Source organism: Schistosoma haematobium, chromosome 4, assembly GCF_000699445.3.
Source record: "Schistosoma haematobium chromosome 4, whole genome shotgun sequence".
Classification (NCBI taxonomy): domain Eukaryota; kingdom Metazoa; phylum Platyhelminthes; class Trematoda; order Strigeidida; family Schistosomatidae; genus Schistosoma; species Schistosoma haematobium.
This window is the reverse complement of record NC_067199.1, coordinates 2,018,815-2,039,004: the sequence shown is the minus strand read 5'-3', so window position 1 is coordinate 2,039,004 and position 20,190 is coordinate 2,018,815. Positions and strand designations below refer to the sequence as shown.

General features: G+C 37.8%; 1 protein-coding gene across 1 annotated transcript in view; it reads left to right on the top strand.

The window, feature by feature from the left end:
* Positions 1-20,136, top strand: part of RBBP5 (Retinoblastoma-binding protein 5) — a 29,420-nt gene extending 9,284 nt beyond the window's left edge. Inside the window, exons 2-4 of the mRNA XM_051215445.1 lie at positions 660-4,218; positions 12,117-14,681; positions 19,278-20,136. Coding sequence (XP_051065949.1) covers positions 3,883-4,218; positions 12,117-12,305 — 525 coding nt within the window. The 5' untranslated portion in view covers positions 660-3,882 and the 3' untranslated portion in view covers positions 12,306-14,681; positions 19,278-20,136. The remainder of the gene's footprint in view (positions 1-659; positions 4,219-12,116; positions 14,682-19,277) is intronic.
* Positions 20,137-20,190: the final 54 nt, after the last annotated feature.

Here is a 20,190-nt window from a genome sequence, read left to right as displayed (position 1 = left end):
TTTCACTAGATTATACTCGTTGAATAACATCTCCAAACCTTAATCTTTCCAATTACTGCTTATACTCTTATTACCTCTACCACGATGGGATTTGAATCGACAATTGTATCTGTGTGGTAATGTGGTATGGCAACTCGAACTGATGTACGTACATACGAAGTTCTACGTTGTTACTGATCGACTGAAGATAAAATTAACATTCTCCCTCTCAAATCCCCACGCTGTCTGTCTCTGAATGACGTTCTTTCCTTTTTTAAAGGTTTATTGATGTTTCTGTTAGTTATTCTATCGTACTAGTCGCAAGAGCATTGTAAATATATTCGAATTTGGTTACTGTATATCTAACCAGTCTTTTTGAAGAGGTCTAGTAAATCTTGTCCTCAAGATTTTACTTTTCTCTTGTCGATTGGTTTTGACTAATGACGACAATAGAAATTTGTCTACGTTATTTCTTTACAGTATTCAACGTTAGTAGTATTCTATGATTGTCAGATCAAGTATACATTATAAATAATAATTTGTGTAAGTTTGTGTTCTCTAAACTAGACCTAACTAAGATATCTAGCCTTAAAAGTGCAATGTCATAAGAAACTCCAAGTCTTTTTCATTTCATGAATTTATGATTTTTATAAATGTCTGTGTTTTGTATAAAATTTTAGATATTTCCTACTTAATTGTGCTGATCGAGTTATTCGAGTGTATAACTGTGAAGATGCATTAAACGCAAATGTTACGGATCCGGAGCCGATAAAAAAATTGAAGGATCTTGTAACTGGGTAATTGTTTTGTAACAAATTTAAAACGTATTTTTTTCCATTATCGTCAATATCAGTTGTAACTGATTGATCACTAAGTATTAGCATATGTCATGTCTTTCGATCGAATTCTATCGATCAAGTTGGATTATGGCCACTTAGCTAAGTGACAGCATCACATGTACTCTATCGAAATGTTAGGTGGTTGGACGTAGCGGCAGAAAACCTTGCCTGATGTAGGTTTCGTGCCCTTAATATTGAGCGAACTGGTGCTCCTTAGTGTGTTAAAATCAGCATCACTTTGCTTTACAGTCTTCAATATCACTACTAAATTGTTTCCTGCTTCGATTTTGGCACCCGGGCAGTATCACAGCCCTCACACATCAAATGAGATTTGTGTGGCGCATCTGTATTTGGTGCCTCCTTGTACCAATATCTATGTGTTAAAATAAACTAAATTGTTTGGGTCCGACTGACCACTAGGACTGAAATATTTGCAATTGATTAGTCATTGAGTAGTGGATAATGTCATGTTCTTTTTAAGAAAGGGACTTTATAAAGACTGGTTGAATTTTGAAATTAGTTTTTGGTGGACTAACATTAATTGGATAATAACTTGAATACCTCGTTTGGGACTTTTCAGTATTGCATTCTTCCTAATAGTATTACTTTTTTCGGCCTACTTGACTCTGTAGAATAATATGACCATACAGTCCGAATGTAATATACATCCGGGAATATCCAGACTGACGGAAGTGGCGCGCACAACTGCAGGATGGAAATGTTGATAAATTGTTATTTTTTGCTGATATAACGGAAAAATAGGAATCTAATGACACAATAATAGATAAGTGATACGAACTATGTGATCAATAGAATTTGGTCACTGGGTAGAGTCAAAACAACAAAAAAGTATAAATGTACAATAATATGTTGGTGATTCATTAAAAATCCGAGTAGTTACCTTACTCCTGTTACCCCTCATGAAGCATAGGACACCGACCGGGATTCTCCAACCAACTTTGTTCTAGGATCTTTCTAGTAGTTCCCAAGTGCTATTCATTCTTTCGATGTCTGCCTCTTTCCCTTTTGCTTTGAGGATTCCAAGTTAGGAGTGAGTACGTCTGTACGATAAATAAGTATGTACTTAGTCGATGGTTCACACTAAGCTTTAAAATCTTAACTCTATAACAGCAAAAATAAAAAACGATTTGTCTTCGACAGGAATATACGGTAATACCATAATGCTAAGCTGAGCACTCGATTGATTTACGTCATACACACACATAATTGCCGACGAACAATCGAGAACTGTATTATAAACCAGACAATGATGTTGTTGGCATAAATACAAGCCGTTCACACACCATGAAACCTAGGTGAGAGATCAATAAGGGGAATAAATATTCAAGAAATATAAAAATGTAGGATATTTCTACGTTAACTAGTATGAAAAATCGAGACAAAAATTCTGAAAAAAAAAACACTGATACAGGTTTCGAGAGAAATGGGAATTTGTGCCAAGAGTTACATTATAACATATAAAGTCAAGTAAATTAACAGAGTAGATGGAACATAGCGCAAAAATGATAGGGAATAATAATTGTGGGCGTAAGACAAGGTATTACTCAATAGGATGATAAAAATTATAAGTTCTCATTCTTGTGCTAGATTTACGACTCTGTCATTTTAGGTGCATTAGTTCGTTTTCAACCTTTTAATAGTGATAGACTCAAAACATTTCGAAGCTGTTTAAGTATTAATTACTTTAAACGGTTTCTTAGTATCAACAATGTGACTGATACCAAGCAAATGATGGAAAATTGTACTTTGCAAAACACGTTAACCTCTTACTCTCAGTTGTGGAATGTGCTCCGAAATGCAAACAAGAACCCTCCTTTCTGTTCCTTCAATGTAATTGCTTTGATACGTACATGTAAACCGGTAAATAAAATTGGAGGTAGCAAAATATGAAAATTTGCCTTATTTTGTTTGTCTCAATCCGAAATTTGTTTGATACAAAGAAACTGGTTTTAGTGTCTGGATACCTTCTTTTCAACTCAGCACTTTATGTGTTATAACCATGCTAATGTAGTCCATCCCATGGAAATATGCTTTATGAGAAACACAATTATAATGAAAGTTCAAGTATGAAACGAAATTTTTGGTAAATATTACACCCTAATATACAATAATCATGTACTAAATGAACAGGAAAATGACAGATCATTGAATGCAACAAAATGATTAAACATCGAGATTGTTGTAGATAATCTCAACTATAATAATCTAATTGTAAACATTGTATGTTTCCCATCATATTATGATCATTTCATAACAACAATGTAGTCAGCTTTATGCTCATTGATTTTTCCTCTACAGTTTTACTCTTGCCTATACTCTTACATCGATCAATCATTATCACTGTCGTACTGTGTGTATGAGTATGTATCAGTTCAGATTGCCCAGACATTACGTTAGCACAATAAGGTGCAATTAATAAAGTGATAAAGGCATGAGGTAGACGACAATATCGAGAAGTTTAGATATAGGAAATAGATTTTTGAGAAAGTGTATTCAGAGAGGGACGGAAAGTTAAAAATGATAATTAACTTAAAATTTAGACAAAGATAGGGACTAATATTATGAATTCTTTGTATCTATTCAAATATCATTGGTCACTTGTATGTAGATTTATTTACTCATCAAAAAAAAAAAACAAGATAATATTCAGGGAACTTTATCTATTACTAGTATAGGGGTTGTGGAGATTATTTTTTGATTGAGATCATGAACCGATTGATGTTACACCACCACCTTTGGAAACCTGGAAGCACTGGACGGCCGTTTCGTCCTATTGCGGGACTCCTCACCAGTGCGCATCCACGATCCCGCCCGCGGGATTCGAACCCAGGACCTTCGGTCTCGCGTGCGAACGTTTAACCTACTGGACCACTGAGCCGGCATCCAATGGTGATAGTGTCTAACACGCGCACTGCTGAGAAGTCCCACAACAGGACGAAACGGCCGTCCAGTACTTCCAGGTTTCCAAAGGTAGTCTAACATCAATCGGTTCATGATCTCAATTAAAAACTTTATCTATACTTAAACGACTTGGACTTTGCCGATGTGCATACAAAACTTTCATGATTCACTTCTTTCTCTATCTCTTCTGTTGTTTTATTATTTTTTTAAATCTAAAAACATAATTACAAATATAAACAGGAGTCATTGGAGAAAATGTTGTTTCTCTGGTGATGGTGAATACATTTGCGCTGGTTCAATGAAACAACATTCTATTTATTTATGGGAACGTGCTAGTGGAACTTTAGTAAAAATTTTACATGGTCAAAAAGGTGAAACATTATTAGATGTTGTTTGGCATCCTTTACGACCAATTATTGTTTCTATATCGAATTCAGTGACTAAAGAACAAGTATCTATATGGGCCCAAACACAAGTGGTTAGTGATTTCATTATTATTATTATTTTATTGTTTAGTGTCTTATTTTATGATACTTGTAATAAATTCACCAACTTATTTATTATTTATTTATTTGAGCACATAGATATTGGTACAAGGGGGCACCAGATACATATGTGCTACACAAATCCAATTTGATTTGTGTGAGGCTGTTATACTGCCCGGATGTCCAGACTGAAGCAGGTGGTTTTCTTAGGGAGCCACATCCGGAGCCTTTGACCTAAAGATCTGATCCACAAGGCAGTGGGGTAACGTAGAGATGCAGTTCCATGGTAGCCGGTGACTAGTAATTGGTCCATATGCTATTTGTTCCATCAGGACCCTGGAGCCCAGTAGTCAGTCAGTCAGCTACAACGTAGGACCAGGCACATATATGCATCAGTCCAAGTTGTCATACCTCATTAATACAACAATATGGACACTGGATTGATAAAAGTAGTCAATTCAGAGGTGATAATATATAAAAGAAAGATTGCAATAAGGATATAGTACAGGAAGAAAGAATTAGTTCGTAGAAAGAAAGATATGAAGCGATTTTAATCTCTTAGTTTAAGGGAAGACAGGGAGTGTATACACCGACGCCATTGTGACCGATTGTGAGCCATGTCACCAAGAGTCTCCAACCATTGGTTACGATAGTCACGCGGACCCCAAACAAGTAATCTGCATCTACCAACATGGCTCAGACTACAAGTTAGTGTCTTCAAGCACTGATGCCACTTCTTGGTTTGGCCGCCCCTAACTTTCTTCCAACCATTTCCAATACCGGTTAGCATTGCACGTCGTGGTAATCGGTGTTCGGGCATACGTAACACGTGACCCAACCATCTCAGTCGATGAAGATTAACAAACTCATCAACTGATTTACCATCATTCCCTAATACCCTCTATCTGTCTAACCTCACTATTACTTACCCGGTGATCCAAGCAGACGCCAGCAATATTTCTAAGGCATCTGTGGTCACGTGTTACGTATGCCTGAACACCGACTACCACGACGTAACCAATGGTTGGAGACTCTTGGTGACATGGCTCACAATCGGTCACAATGGCGTCGGTGTATACACTCCCTGTCTTCCCTTAAACTAAGAGATTAAAATCACTTCATATCTTTCCTTCTACGAACCAATTCTTTCTTCTTGTGCTATATCTCTATATGCAATCTTTCTCTTATATATTACCACCTTTGACCTAACCACTGCTGTGAATCCGGTGTTCATCTTGTTGTGCTGATGCGGTATGGCAACCTGGACCGATGCACATATGTGCCTGGTCCTACGTTGTAGCTGACTGACTGTGGTCAAATACTAGTAGCTTGCGAATATCTTCTACTCTTAAAGGCCATGTTTCGCTGCCGTAAATTAAAACAGAACGGACTGCCGCGCAGTATACTCGTCCTTTTATTGATAGACGGATATCTCGCCTTCGCCATAGGTGACGTAAGTTGGCAAAAGCCAAACGAGCTTTTAGAATCCGTGCTGAGAAATGGAGAAAGTGGACAACCTTGACGGACACCACTTGAGGTTGCAAAAGCAGATGACAGTTCGCCATAAGCTCTGACTCAACTAGTAGTGTTCGAGTAAAGAGCCTTCACAAGGTTTATGTACTTCTGAGGTACGCCTTTCAATGACAGACACTGCCACAGAATCTCGCGGTCTACCGAGTCAAATGCTGCTTTTAAGTCAAGAAAGACCACCATTGTCGGACGCCGATAAGTATGCCCATGTTCTAGAACCTGACGAATAGTGAATACGTGGTCGATGCATCCACGACCAGGTCTGAAGCCAGCTTGATTCTCTCGTGTTTGCAGTTCACGAGTCTTAGTTAGGCGTCTGATAATTATCGAGGCTAGTATTTTAGATATTATATTAGTTAAACTAATCCCTCTATGGTTGTCACAGGATGATTTTAACCCTCTCTTATATATTGGGACGATAAGTGATTGCGACCAGTCAGATGGAATAACGTCTAACTCCCAGATCTTAGCTAAAATATTAATCAACCTAATCGCTAAAATTGGACGACCATCCTTAAAGACTTCTGGAGCCAATCCATCTGGATCAGCTGCCCTTCCTCGTTTCAGATTAACTATAGCCTTTTGAACTTCAGCTAGAGTTGTGGGACCTATTTCAATGTTCCATTCACACTGTCTGGGAATGGAGGGTAGTTGTAGAGTAGCTGAAGGCCAGTTGAACTGTTCTCTGAAATGTTCCGCCCACCGTTTTAAACGTCTGGACTGGGAGCAGATGAGAGTATCGTCTTTTTCCGATATAATCTCACTTACACTTGACTTATTAATTCCAGTTTCTTTTATTAGTCTGTAGAGCTGTCTTGTGTTCCCTATAGTCGCCGCCTTTTCCATCTCTTTTGCTTTCGTTGCCCACCACTGTTCACGGTCGTTCCTTAGACTTTTGCCTAACCTAGATCTGATTTGTTTTCTCTCTTCATCATGTTGAGAGCCTGATGGTATGAGTTTGCGAGAATCCATCAGTGTGATAGACCTTGAAGAAATCCATTGGTTCTTTGTAACCCTGTGGTTTAGATCACTGATAGATGTCACTGTTGTTTTCACAGCTGTTTGTATATCTTTCCAAGCAACATCTGGGTCAGCCTCGTCTTCAGAACTACCTAATTGTGACCTCAGTTGTTCTTGGAACCTACTTTTAGTTTTCTCGCTACTCAATTCAGTTCTAATGGGTCTTTTTAGTGTGGCTTTTTTGCGTCCAGTGAGGCGCAAGCAGATGCGTGCCCGTATTAGGGCGTGGTCGGAGTCCAAGCAGGTACTCCAGAATGAGCGACAATCTTCTACTGACCCTCTGCAACTATGACTGATGGCAATATAGTCTATTTGAGTCCATCGTTGGTTTGGTGTAGGGGGTCGCCATGTTAGACGATATCTCTCCTTATGCTTAATATTTGTGTTTGCTAAAAATAAACGATTGTCTGAGCACAGTTGCAGCAGACGATCACCATTGTCTGTTCGTTGTGCCGGAATACTAAAATACCCACCTAAATGCCTTTCTGTTTGGTTTAAACTACCTATTTGGGCACTAAAGTCACCTGCTACGAGTACTATGTCTGAACGTTTAGCTTTCTGAAGAAGTTCAGAAAGCTTTCTGTAAAATCCATCCTTCACATCATCCGAGCTGTAGTCGGTGGGAGCGTAGGCAGAAACGACAAAAGGGCAACGACGTGTGTCCCTATCCTTCCGAGTTCTTACGTAGCCGTTTAGTCGAACAGCATATAAACGACTGTTAACGGGGATCCACTCTAACAGTGCTTGTTCCACCCTCATGCTTAGTGTTATGCCCACACCTGCCAGTCCATGAAAACTGGTCGTTGGGTGAATAGATACACGGAGGATGTATTCATTGGCTCTTCATTTTGCCGAGGTGAGGTCAAGTGAATGACCACAATGGGATCCTGTATGCGTGTTTCGGAGACACAGCATACATTAATGGAAAGAGACTCTAGGGTTTTAGCCAAGGAAGCCTGTTGACCGATTTGACATAAGGTGCGTACGTTGAAGGCACCAATGTGTAGTTTGGAGCGAGGTTTCAGTAGACCTGGGACAGAGTTTTGAGCACTAGAATCGTTGGCTATGGTGACACTTGAGGAGGAAGCCGAAAAAGGAAGTTTAGAGGTGAAAGTCGATGTAGGAGGAATAATAGGAATTGAAGACGGAGGTTGATTATGAAAACAGTGGTCTTGAGTGCTGTTAGAGGTATGAGGGCGGTTATCACTTCCCGGTTGCCCACACCGTGGAAGGGTTCTTCTGGAGGTACCTGAAAAGGAAATTCGATTAGAGGTGGTCTTAGTGACCTGGGAGCGTGACCGCAGTGTCCAAGGGACAACTGCTCGTGGTCGGTCACACACGACCTTTTTATGGGTGATTTGTGTGTTAGCTCCGTACTTGTTGAGACCTTACCGCCGGAGACGGATATCTGTGGGATAAGGCGAGGTGTGCATTTTTAGGGTCGACCTTTTCTTACCCCACCCCTCCTTGTGGGAAGGCAGCATCGCTGTCATGCTGGTTGTCTGAAGGAAACACTTTACTGCTGTCACACCTCTGTACAGTCAGCAGTACAACTTCGCCTTCGGATCTTGGATTTGTTGCTTTTAGTCTTACCGTTCTTCAACCGACCTGTCTGACATGGTAGAACCTTGAGGAACGGTTGTTGTAGCCAGTATAGCTCGGTTGCTTCATCACGATAGGCAAGCCTGACCACCACGTCAAGGTAGCAACAACGGTCGGGCATTTAGCCTAGGGACACTTACAAATATGTGGCAAAAGCAACTGGAAAATATATACATGTTAAGTACAAAAAATCATCCAGTAATATAGTTGAACTGGCCTGGATTATTTTTGAAAATTAGATTATTCAGTAGACAACATATATAACGCTATTCGTGAGAAGTAATGATCCAAAAGCATCTAGAATAAAACATGCAGTATGGCAGTTAATTCTAGGGTGCTTGATGCTGTTGACGTTTTTGTCACTCGCTCGGAATAGAACAATTGAATGAATCCAGATAATTGTGTGGTTGTCATTGAATGAGCCATCTAAAATGACCTTATGATTGCAGAAAACTTATAGCTTAAACTCACCGTATGTTTTTGGAGTAGTGTCATCATTGTTGTTTGGCAATGGAACTCGAAAATATGAAATTAGGCAGGCAGTGGTCAGAAGAAAAGATATTACAGGATAGTGCATAGTTTAAAACAGGATGAGGTGTTAAGCGAAGGAACACTAAGAATTAAATCCAGATAACTATTCAATCCTTGATCGCATTGTTAGTCAATGTATATTTACGCTCTTTACAGGTCATATCTGCTAGAGCTTGGTGTTTAATCAAGTCTATGTCTCTGAAGCAGGTAAATGCTATTAAAGCTTGGTAACGAACCATCAAAGCTAATTAGTTAATAGAGACGACCAGTTTTTACTATCGATTGAGCTAGTATGTTAATATAACATTACGATAATACATGTGAGCATTAATCAGAGGACTATTAGAATACTGGGTTAACATAAATATAAAATCGATCGAGAAAGTTATAAGGATTATTAGTTATAGGTTGCGTTTCTTTAGTCGGGCTTACTAATGTGGAACTATGGTCATCATATGACACTTTACAGTATGCCATTACACAAAGTACCTGTGCTTGAAAAAATATAGCGGAAACGTGGCTGATGACTTCGTAGCAACTTGTAGCCCAATTGTTTGTTAAATCCATCATTTTTCGTAGGCATTATATTTCTTGCCATCCGATATTAAATGTTGAAATTGTGTGTCCGAAAATAGAACCTCGTGCCCTAGCTGCTAAGTACTAGGTTACACTCGCGGAATTCCCAAAGTTAACCAAATCACACCCTCAACATTCCAAAAGTAAACTAACAGTAACCTATCTAATCAACACTGAGGGGGCACATGTGACTTCTGGACTCAATAAACTAGCACCAGATAGGCTTGAAGTTGACAGAGCTGAATTCAAGTATATCCCCAATTTGGATTTTGTTTGTCCCTCTACTAGCCAATCTGTACTCCTGTAGAATTATGGTCTACTATGATATTAGTACTGCTCTAATGATAGACCTAATCCTAAAATTGTAGATTTGTCATGATATAACTGCCTAACCTATAAGATCTTACGTGGAAGTCACATCATCGTCTACACCAACTCACTGTATCGTAACAACTACCAATACATGATGAAGAACAAGGTTAGGCTAGAGAAAGAACAATATATTTAATATGAATAGAAGATATAAGGTAACCTTCAGCAGAGACCACGCCTGCATGGCCGAGCCATGCCATTCGATCAACTCCAATTCCTCCTGGAGCCCATGTGTACCATTGGTTTGGAATCAGGGTTTTCCAACTTCCCTAGGTGGACTCTCCGTGTCCACCAATACGGTCAAGGCGCTGGACATTCGTTCTTCATCCTCTCAATTTCGTAAACAACAATAATACCGCGAGAATGCAGTGACTAGGACTTCCAAGGCAGTGGCTATATACACGTTGTCATGTGAGAGCGATTCAAGAGGGAGAGCGAACTCTCCCCACTCTCGGCCGTACGAGGGCACCAACCTATTCTTTTCTTTTTGACATGATCTACAGATCAAGGAAATTCCCGCCTTTTACTAAAACAAAAGGCCAGATTAATGATTAGTAAAATGACATAAAAACAATTATTAGGTTAAGTTTTTCCTAATTAGGATTAATAATACAATACTATACTATAGTGTGATGAAATTAACAAGATACGTAGGAAAACATGAGTAGAATTAATGGTAATGTGTAAAATGTAACTCATGTACCGTTAACAGTTTTTTTTTGTTTCTTATCGACATACGAGTTGTACGAATTATGTAAAAGCCAACAATGCTGACACAGTAGGGTAATAAACATTCCAATGACAAGTGCATGTCACTGACCGATAAATAGTCAACATTTCTTCGTTATCGTTAACTCGTTTACAAAATAGCCAGAGGTTTGCTTATTGCATCAAACCTCATCGACACCAATGATCACGATGTTGAATAAACTTTTCGGGCAATTTGATTATCTGGGAACACTGGTTACAAACAACGGGCCTCAATTCATGTTGAAAATCTCCGACTTCTCTTTAAAGAACGCGATTATACATATTTGATCGCCACCCTGTCACCCTCAATCGAAAGGTCAATCTAAGCGTTTCGTTGATACTTTCAAAAATGCCCTCATCAAGCGACAAGGGGAGCTTAACGGAGTAAGATCACCCATGATTTCCCGAGATCATACAGAACAACCTTGAACTCAGCCTCGCTCAAGGGTATCGCCCCTGATTAAGCAGTGTCCGGGAGAAAAACTCTCACTTCTTTTGACGCAATGTATCCACAGGAAATAAAGCAAAACTATAAACACGTAGTAAAGTGAACTGAACGTTGATTCTCGCATGGGTTATCAATATATCTAAGAAACAGTTAGGGCTAGCTGAGTGGTAGGCGTCATCATAAGAAGAGCCATTGACGTGGTTTACGAAATTGATGACATGAAATGTGAATCACCTACGACATAGAGGGCTGAATTCAGTTTAAGAATTCCCTGGCTCCAAACTGCAATTGGGTTACTTTATTGATTATGTTAGTCAGGATTGACGTGGTCAGCGCAGAAGAAGCTGAACGTTTTTAGGACGGGAATGTAATAAAGTGATCACGTTGTGCCAATCAAAGATCTTTTAATGACAAGCGCATGTTACTGGCCAAAAGTGGTTTTATTTTCTAAGGATTATTATATATATATATATGAGTGCTTACGCATGTGAACCGGTTTAGCCCAAAAAAAACTCCCTTCTCTACTCTTAGTCTTCTCATTCAGTAGCCCATCATGGGTTTGGATATAGGAATTTTGTGTATTAGTATCAGTCAGTTTTTTATGGGACTCATCTTCTACATTGTTTGAACTATGATCACTACGTAAATTCAAGTTGGAAAGCCAGACAATGACGTATATAGAATAATTCAAACTAGTAACGTACAGTCACTATTGACTATAATCCAGTTAACCTTACCAGATACTTATGTTGTTACTTGTTAGTTTAAGACTTTTCAGTCGTGTGTGCACCTATAACTTCATCTAGAATAAGACTTTCGGACTTTAAGATGGAGCCCTGAGGTAGAATGAAATAGCCTATATTACGCTTCCTGATTCTTATTGAATATCCAGCTGATAATAGTGATCAATTATAGATTTTTTGTCGGGTAATGTGGTAAAATGAACAAGCTAACAAACAAGAATCACCATCTGATTATTCGTTTATACTCCATAATCTGTTAATGATCGAAAAGCGAAATCTTTATTTGTCAAATCTTTTCAAAATAAATTTTTACGCTCAGCAAAACTGGTCAGCTTTCGCTCCAGACTTTAAAGAGCTCGATGAAAATGTGGAATATGAAGAAAGAGAATCGGAATTCGATGTTGAAGATGAAGATAAAATGATTGAAGAGAACAAAAGTAAGTGCATCTCTATGTGTGATTACAACCTTATGATTATTAATTCGTTTACTAAGTACAATCTAGTGTAAGTGGCTCCAAGCCGAATTCGAAGTATGAGGGCTAGTGATACTACTCGGTTACCCAAACCGTAATAGATGGGGCAGGGTTCAAACATGCAATCATAACACAGAATTTATTACATTTCTATGTATTTGGTTCAATTAAGACAATTGTTTGTGTGAATAGGTGTTGTTACTCGACATTGATCGTGAGGACGTACTTAAACACTAGTAAATCACAATTTTATTTTATAGTATATGTTTTACGAATTGAATGAATAAATAAAATACCAACTGGTAGTTAATACTCAATAATACGGTGTAGCCGAAAGATAACTGCTCACGAGATCGAGCTATTGACCCATCTCCCCAATTGAACTAATGTAAGAAGACAAAATGTAATTTTTAATGGAGTTTTGTTCTCTGATCTGGATGGTTTGGTTGTGGAGCTTTCATCATTCTTCTGAACGACATCATCAGCACAAACTTCGGGTAGAAGAGAACATAATGTACGTTGTCCGGAAAACGAGTCTGTTCTCTATTAAAATAACATTCTTATGTTGTAAAACATAAAATACAAAACAGACATAATTGAATGTCATGACCGATTGAAGAATATACTGTTCGTAGTTCACACAGTCGACAATGAATTAAAATTTCAATAATAGTAGATTTAATTTTCGCCCGACTTACCAACGTTAGTATGAAAAAAAAATTCTCAGTTAGATAGTTAGTAGAGCTTGCTGCGAACTTCACCTCTCCACCGAACACTAAAAATGTACACCAGTCCAAATTGTCACACATAAATTATCACAGTAGTGAAAATTAAAACAACTAAGCTAAATTATTAGTATCAATGATGACAAAGTCAGTCAGCGAGAGTATAGTTTAGAGGGAACAGATAAAATTAAAAATAAAATGTATGGAATAATACTAAAACTCAAATTCTAGAAAACAAAAATAAAAAAATGAATGCATCTTCATCATTGATACCGATTTTAAGCCTAAAGTCTCTAGCCACTGACTACGATTATCGTACGGACAGCAATCAGGAAGCGTAAACCTTCCAACATGGCTCATTTTGTTTATCTATTTGAACACATAAACATTGGTACAAGGGGGCACCAAATATATATGCCCGGCACAGTAACAATGAGCCCAGTAGCAGTTACCGTTGATTTGTGTGAGGGCTGTGATACTGCCTGGATGCCCAGACTGAAACAGGTCGTTTTCTGAGGGGGCCACACCTGGAGCCTTCGGCCTAAAGGTCTGATCCACAAGGCAGTGAAACAACGTAAAGAGATGTAGTCCCATGGTAGCCGGTGACCAATAATTGGTTCATATGCCATTTGTTCCACCAGGATCATAGAGTCCATGTGCACGAATGGTTTTAATCAGGGTTTTCCAACCCCCTATGTGGATCGTCCATATCCACCAACCCGGTTAAAGCGCCGGACATTCGCTTTTCTTCCTCTTAACTTCGTAAACGACACTTGTGTTGCGAGAAGGCAGTGAATGGGACTTTCCTGGCAGAGGCTGTATGCGCGTGGCCATGTGAGAGCATTTCTAGAAGGAGAGCGAACTGTCCCCACCCTCGACCGTACCAGGGAGTTTGGGGGCTCAGATCAACGCTTATTGACTTTATCAACTGATGCCACGTCTTTATTTCTTTACCTCTATATTTTCCTTTCCCTTATACTAATCACCTTTGCACTGTGGGATAACATGTGACTGGGATATGTGATACCTATGTCCAAGTCATCTGAATATTAGGAGATCTAAAGACACAGTACGTCGAAGGTAATCGCTTTTCTTAAGTGTATCAGTTGTTTCACTGACCTCTATGAAGATTGAGGAATTACTGAAAGACCAAGGCGGACTCTGAACTCTCATGTTGATGAATACACTGAACGCGTATGTTCTCTTGTGCTGTTCCATAGTCATTTCATTGTCCAGATAATAAACTGAATTCAGCCTAAGTCTCTGTGCACGGGATTCTAGTAAGACGTGACATAATTATAAGATAGCTGAAGAGCTTGACTTCCAGCTATATTTTAAGTAGTAGAAATAGTGATGGAACAATGTTTCTATAAGTGATTAATATTTTAAAGGTATTAAGATTAATATATACCCGTCACTTTTGCAAAATAAGGTTTATATAACCTTACTTTATATATTTATTTGATGGACTAGTGCAATTCTAACATCTGATTTCATAGATATACTTTCCTTACTAAATAGAAAGTCATTCAAATTTTAGTTTAAATTAACCAAAGGACATAATCTCTTGATCATTATATTATGTAATCACTGTAATCATCATCAACACATTCATAGATTGTTTGTTATAAGATTCAGCTTTTTTTACAGACTCAATCTCTTTGAAATCATTGCATACAAAATGTTGTGAGTTGTCCTATTGTTTTTACTTCCCCCCCCCTCTATCTAATATATACAATAATGCTTTATGCACTTTCCTACTGTTTAAGCATTACTATTGTTTCTAACTTATTCACCTGTCTAACATAAAGAATATATAATCACATTACAGTTTCCATTGATTTTTTCGTTGTTGCTATTGGTGTTTTATTTTTATTCATTTGAAGTGAGAATTTAATAAAAACAAAAACTGAATAGTTTTATTTCTTGATCCTTTCATGATCGATCCATCGATAAGGTTTCAGTCTATAACTTAGTTTAGATTTTTCTTAATCCTATTTAGAGATTGTTTTAAAGTTGATTAACTTTTTTTTTAGTTTTCTTGTGAAATGACAATCTTTAGAAAACTTTGTCAAGTATAAGTTTATCTATTCAGCTTTAGGTCTGTAACAGTTTCAAAATATGAGAAAGTAGGTTTGACTCAGTGGTTTAACTGTTACACCACCTTTCCTTATTATGTATTGTAAAGATTTCTATTTCTTTCATGTTAATACTTAGAAGCGAATTCGATTAATCGCTTTTATTTGGTCTCCAGCGGATACATCGTAGTAGATTACATCTATACTGGAGATTAGAAATAAATCAGTCAGTAACAATGTAGAACTTCGTATGTACATACATCAGTTCCAGTTGCTATACCATATTAGCACAGAGATGCAATTGTTGATTTAAATCCCATAGTGGTAGAGGTAGCAAAAGTATAAGCAGTAATTGGAAAGATTAAGGTTTGGAGATGTTATTCAACGAGTATAATTTAGTGAAATAACTCTGGAAGGAGAAAAGAAAGGGACATGAAGAATTTGGGAGAACACAAAGAGTGTATGCACCTGCGCCATTGCAAACGATTTTGAGCCATGTTATTCAAGGTTTCTAACCATCGGTTGATATCATCTCGCGGTCCCCAACCGGGTAGTCTACATCTACCAACATGGCTTAGTCCACTTTTCAGTGACTTAATGGATTTGTGCCACGTTCTGGTCTGGTCACCCCTAGCTTTCTTCCAACCTACTTCTACACCATAAAACATCGCTCATCGGAGCAGTCGGTGGTTTGGCATACGTAACACATGTCCCAGCCATCTCAACTGATGAAGTTTCACTATTTCATCAACTGACTTGCCATCTCTAATTAGATCAGAAACGAAATAAAAGATGCGGACTTCATTGTATTTGACATTAATTAGATGTAGGTATCTAATGTACTTATCATTCCAAACTCTAAAGGTCACTGAGTCACGATGATTTTTGAATATATTTGTGCTATAGGTTTGCATTATTTACTAATCTCTTAACTCCATAACATTATTTCTTATCCACTTTAAAACAATTTTGTGCAACTTATTTTAATTTCTCAATTGTCACACTTTATAAAGAGATAAGTTTCCTAACTTTTAGTATTTTAACGTATTGTGTTATTTTCTTTTGTGTGTGAGTGTGTGACTTGTTTTTTGACAATCAGTGTGTTGAACACAAAATAAATTGTAATGCATAAGGTGCATTCAATGGTTTAATTAACGTCAATTTACAAATAAATTAGGTGTGACTAATTTATGGACGAATCAATCAGATTTACGATAATAGGTCTTGGATTTTGGCGCGAAATTCACCCACACATTTGGTCAAATAGCGTCTTGGCATTATAGCTGATGTCAGTTCGTAATGAAAACCCTGAATGTGATTCCTAACCCTAACTATCATCTGTAAATCATAATCCTTATTCTTCAAACTGCTTTATAACCCTCATTTAGCCCTAGTAAGTAGGTAGACACTCTCAAGGTCACTTTAGCGTCGCTCATAAGTCGTCCATAAATGATATAAGTCAATAAAAGTATTTTAATAAATCTAGCTAAAAAAAAGAAAGAATTTAGTGATCAACCAACAATTTGAGTGAAGCCTTTTTTATTTTTACTTTAGACTAAACATATTTTTGTTTATACTCTTTCGATATGTTCTGAAACAATGAAAATGTAAAACCTCAGTATTGAAGGTCTAAGATACTGACTATCTAGTCGAATTTCAAACATCTACTTCTTCACAAGTTTTCTTCTAGAATTAATCAAAACACTATCGTTTCTTTGATACTATAGTTTACTCAAATCAACTTGAAGCTATTATAGAGGTAACCGCCGATTCCAAGCCTGGATAGAGGAGTTTTATGCATAGGATTAACAACTTTATCCAATGAAAAGGGTTTTTTTTTAAAAAAAACAACAACATGTAAAGTTCCGATTCAGAACGAGAATCGAGTGGAGATAATGTATATATTCCGAAATACCCAACACACTAAAATATACAGTAAAGGACACAGAAAAGGGTTTGTATGAAATTTATCAGAAAAGCTTTTAGTGAGCTCTCTGTACGAACAATTAACACTGATTAGTTGAAAATAAACCAATTAGTGTATTCTACTTTGAGCTTAGGTTCAACCTGCGTTGTTAGTATTCTATCGCACTGACACTAATGATAGACTATCAGTGTTCCTAAAGATCTAGTAACTTTCAAAAACGGTGACAAATTTGTATTAATTTGTATGTTCAACGTATCAGATTATGAAAAAAAAATTAAATACTCTAACTTGTGTGGGGTTATCAGGTACAGTTATTAGTCTTTTCAAAGAAATATTAATTGATTACAACAAAATTCAGTCAGATTGCTAGAGATATTTCCTGGAGTTCTAGTGAGAAGTCGTGATCAGTGGAGTTCAACCAGGTCTGTTGTGAGATAGTAACTCACTAAAAACAATGGTGAATGTGTCGTTCAATTTCGTGGATTGGTTGGAATTAGACATAAACACTTGAATGCCGGCTCTGTAGTCTAGCGGTTAAGCGCTCGCGCGCGAGACTGATAGGTGCTGGGTTTGAATCTCGCGAGGCGGGGTGGTGGATATCCACTGCTGAGAAGTCCCACAATAGGACGAATTAGCCGACCAGGTTTCCCGTGATGTTCTAGCTTCAATTGGCTCATTATCTCAACTATTGAAATTATAAATATGTGTTTATACAATTCCGAAGTTAGTTTTCACCACAAATAAGAATAAACTCCGTTTAATTTTCTACTTCACTTTGTTCTTAGAAATATCATAGAAGAAGAAGCAGAATAGAATTGTTCAAGCTACTAGCATTAGACTACTAGGTTACAATATTTGATCGAATTCCGACCAGAACAATACACAATAGAGAACAGTCAATAGGTGGAATAAAGTTTACAACATAGGATATTTGTATTTATTGGAGTTGTTCATATCTGTCGACAGTTATTGATCAGTCACAACTCACTTTGATTAAAAATATCAGGAAATATCAACCAAATTCATTGATTTAAATGGGTATCTTGCTCACCACATTATGTAAAAGTTCTACGGTATAGAATTATGGATGCATACTTACTTACTTACGCCTGTTACTCCCATTGGAGCATAGGCCGCCGACCAGCATTCTCCAGCCCACTCTGTCCTGGGCTTTCCTTTCTAATTCCATTCAATTCTTGTTCATTTCTCATGTCTATCTCCATTTCTCGGCGTAGTGTGTTCTTTGGTCTTCCTCTTCTCTTCCGTTGGCCTTGAGGATTCCATGTGAGGGCTTGTCTTGTGACGCAGTTGGGTGCTTTCCTCAATGTGTGTCCTATCCACTTCCAGCGCTTCTTCCTGGTTTCTTCCTCGGCTGGGATCTGGTTTGTTCTCTCCCACAGTTGGTTGTTGCTAATAGTGTCCGGTCAACGGATTCGAAGTATTTTGCGTAGAAAACTGTTAATAAACACTCGTATCTTCTGGATGATGGCTTTTGTAGTTCTCCAGGTTTCTGCCCCATACAGTAGAACTGTCTTGACATTTGTATTGAAAATCCTGACCTTGGTGTTGGTTGACAGTTGTTTTGAGTTTCAGATGTTCTTTAATTGTAAATATGCTGCTTCTTACTTTACCGATCCGCGCCTTCACATTTGCGTCAGACCCACCCTGTTCGTCAATGATGCTGCCCAAATATGCAAAGGTTTTTACATCTTCCAAATCTTCTCCGTCAATTGTGACTGGATTGGTGCATGCTATGTTGTATCGGAGAATCTTGCTTTTCCCTTTGTGTATATCGAGACCTACTTCTGCTGAGGCTGCTGCTACACTGGTCATTTTCTCCTGCGTTTGTTATTGCGATAGGAGGGCCAGATAATCTGCGAAGTCTAGATCGTCCAGATGGATGCATACTGCTGAAGACGTAAAATCTATTCTCCAAATGATGTCAATGTGTGGAGTTTTGTTCTCTGAGCTGGATGGTTTGGTCGTGGAGCTTTGTCAGAAAAAGAACTAACCTCATATGAAATTTTATTGCTTATTTCTTGTAGTTAGTTTGTTATATAACAATGAACTTCACAATGTTTTAGAATAACATACCGGTTTTAACAGTAATTACATAATCCCATTTATATAACTCTATATAGTTGAATTGTTTTCATTTTAATAATTTACTAGTTTTGTGCATAAAGTTATTAGGTTGTATTAACGTGTCTTGAAATTTAAAAAAAAGTGAAATAGTTTTTCTTTAAAGCACAATTCTTTGTTGTACTAACTTCTTAGATAATGATGAAGAAGAGGATGTAGAAATCGATATTGAAACTATGGAACCTGTACAAGCTCTATTAAGCAGGTAAACGAGTATTGTTAATTGAGTAGTGTTTATTCTCTATTGGTAATAATGATAGAATTTAATAGTTGAATTCATGAGTCAATTGAAGCTAGACCATCATGGGAAACCTGGAAGCACTGAACAGCTGTTTCATCTTAGTATGGGACTCCTCAGCAGTGCGCTTTACTCAACATAGTTAGTCCATCATATATCGACGAATATCAACAGTGAGATGGGAAGTTAAACCAAATGAAACAAAATAAATGTCCTGGTTTCTAATTATTTATTTTATTTAAACACAAATATTGGTACAAAAAGGCACCAAAATATATATGTGCTGCACAACAAATCATTGAGCTTCTGCGTGGGCTGGAATACCGCTCGGGTGTCTAAACCGAAGCAAATGGTTTTCATAGGAAACCACTCTCCAAGCCAAAAGGTCAGTCAGTCAGTTAGTCAGTAACAACGTAGAACTTCGTACATATGTACATCAGTTCGAGTTGCCACACCACATTAGCACAGAGATGCAGTTGTCGATTCAAATCCCGTAGTGGTAGAGGTAGCAAGAGTATAAGCAGTAATCGGGAAGATTAGGGTTTGGAGATGTTATTTAAAGAGTATAATCCAGTGAAATAAATTTGGAAAGAGGAAAAAAGGGACATGAAGGATTCAGAAGATTAGAATTTGGGAGAACACAGAGAGTGGATGCACCTGCGCCATTGCAAACGATTTTGAGCCATGTCATTCAGGGTCTCTAACCATCGGTTGCTATCATCTCGCGGTCCCCAACCAGGTAGTCTACACCTACCAACATGACTCAGTCCACTTGTCAGTGACTTCATGGACTTGTGCCATGTTTTGGTT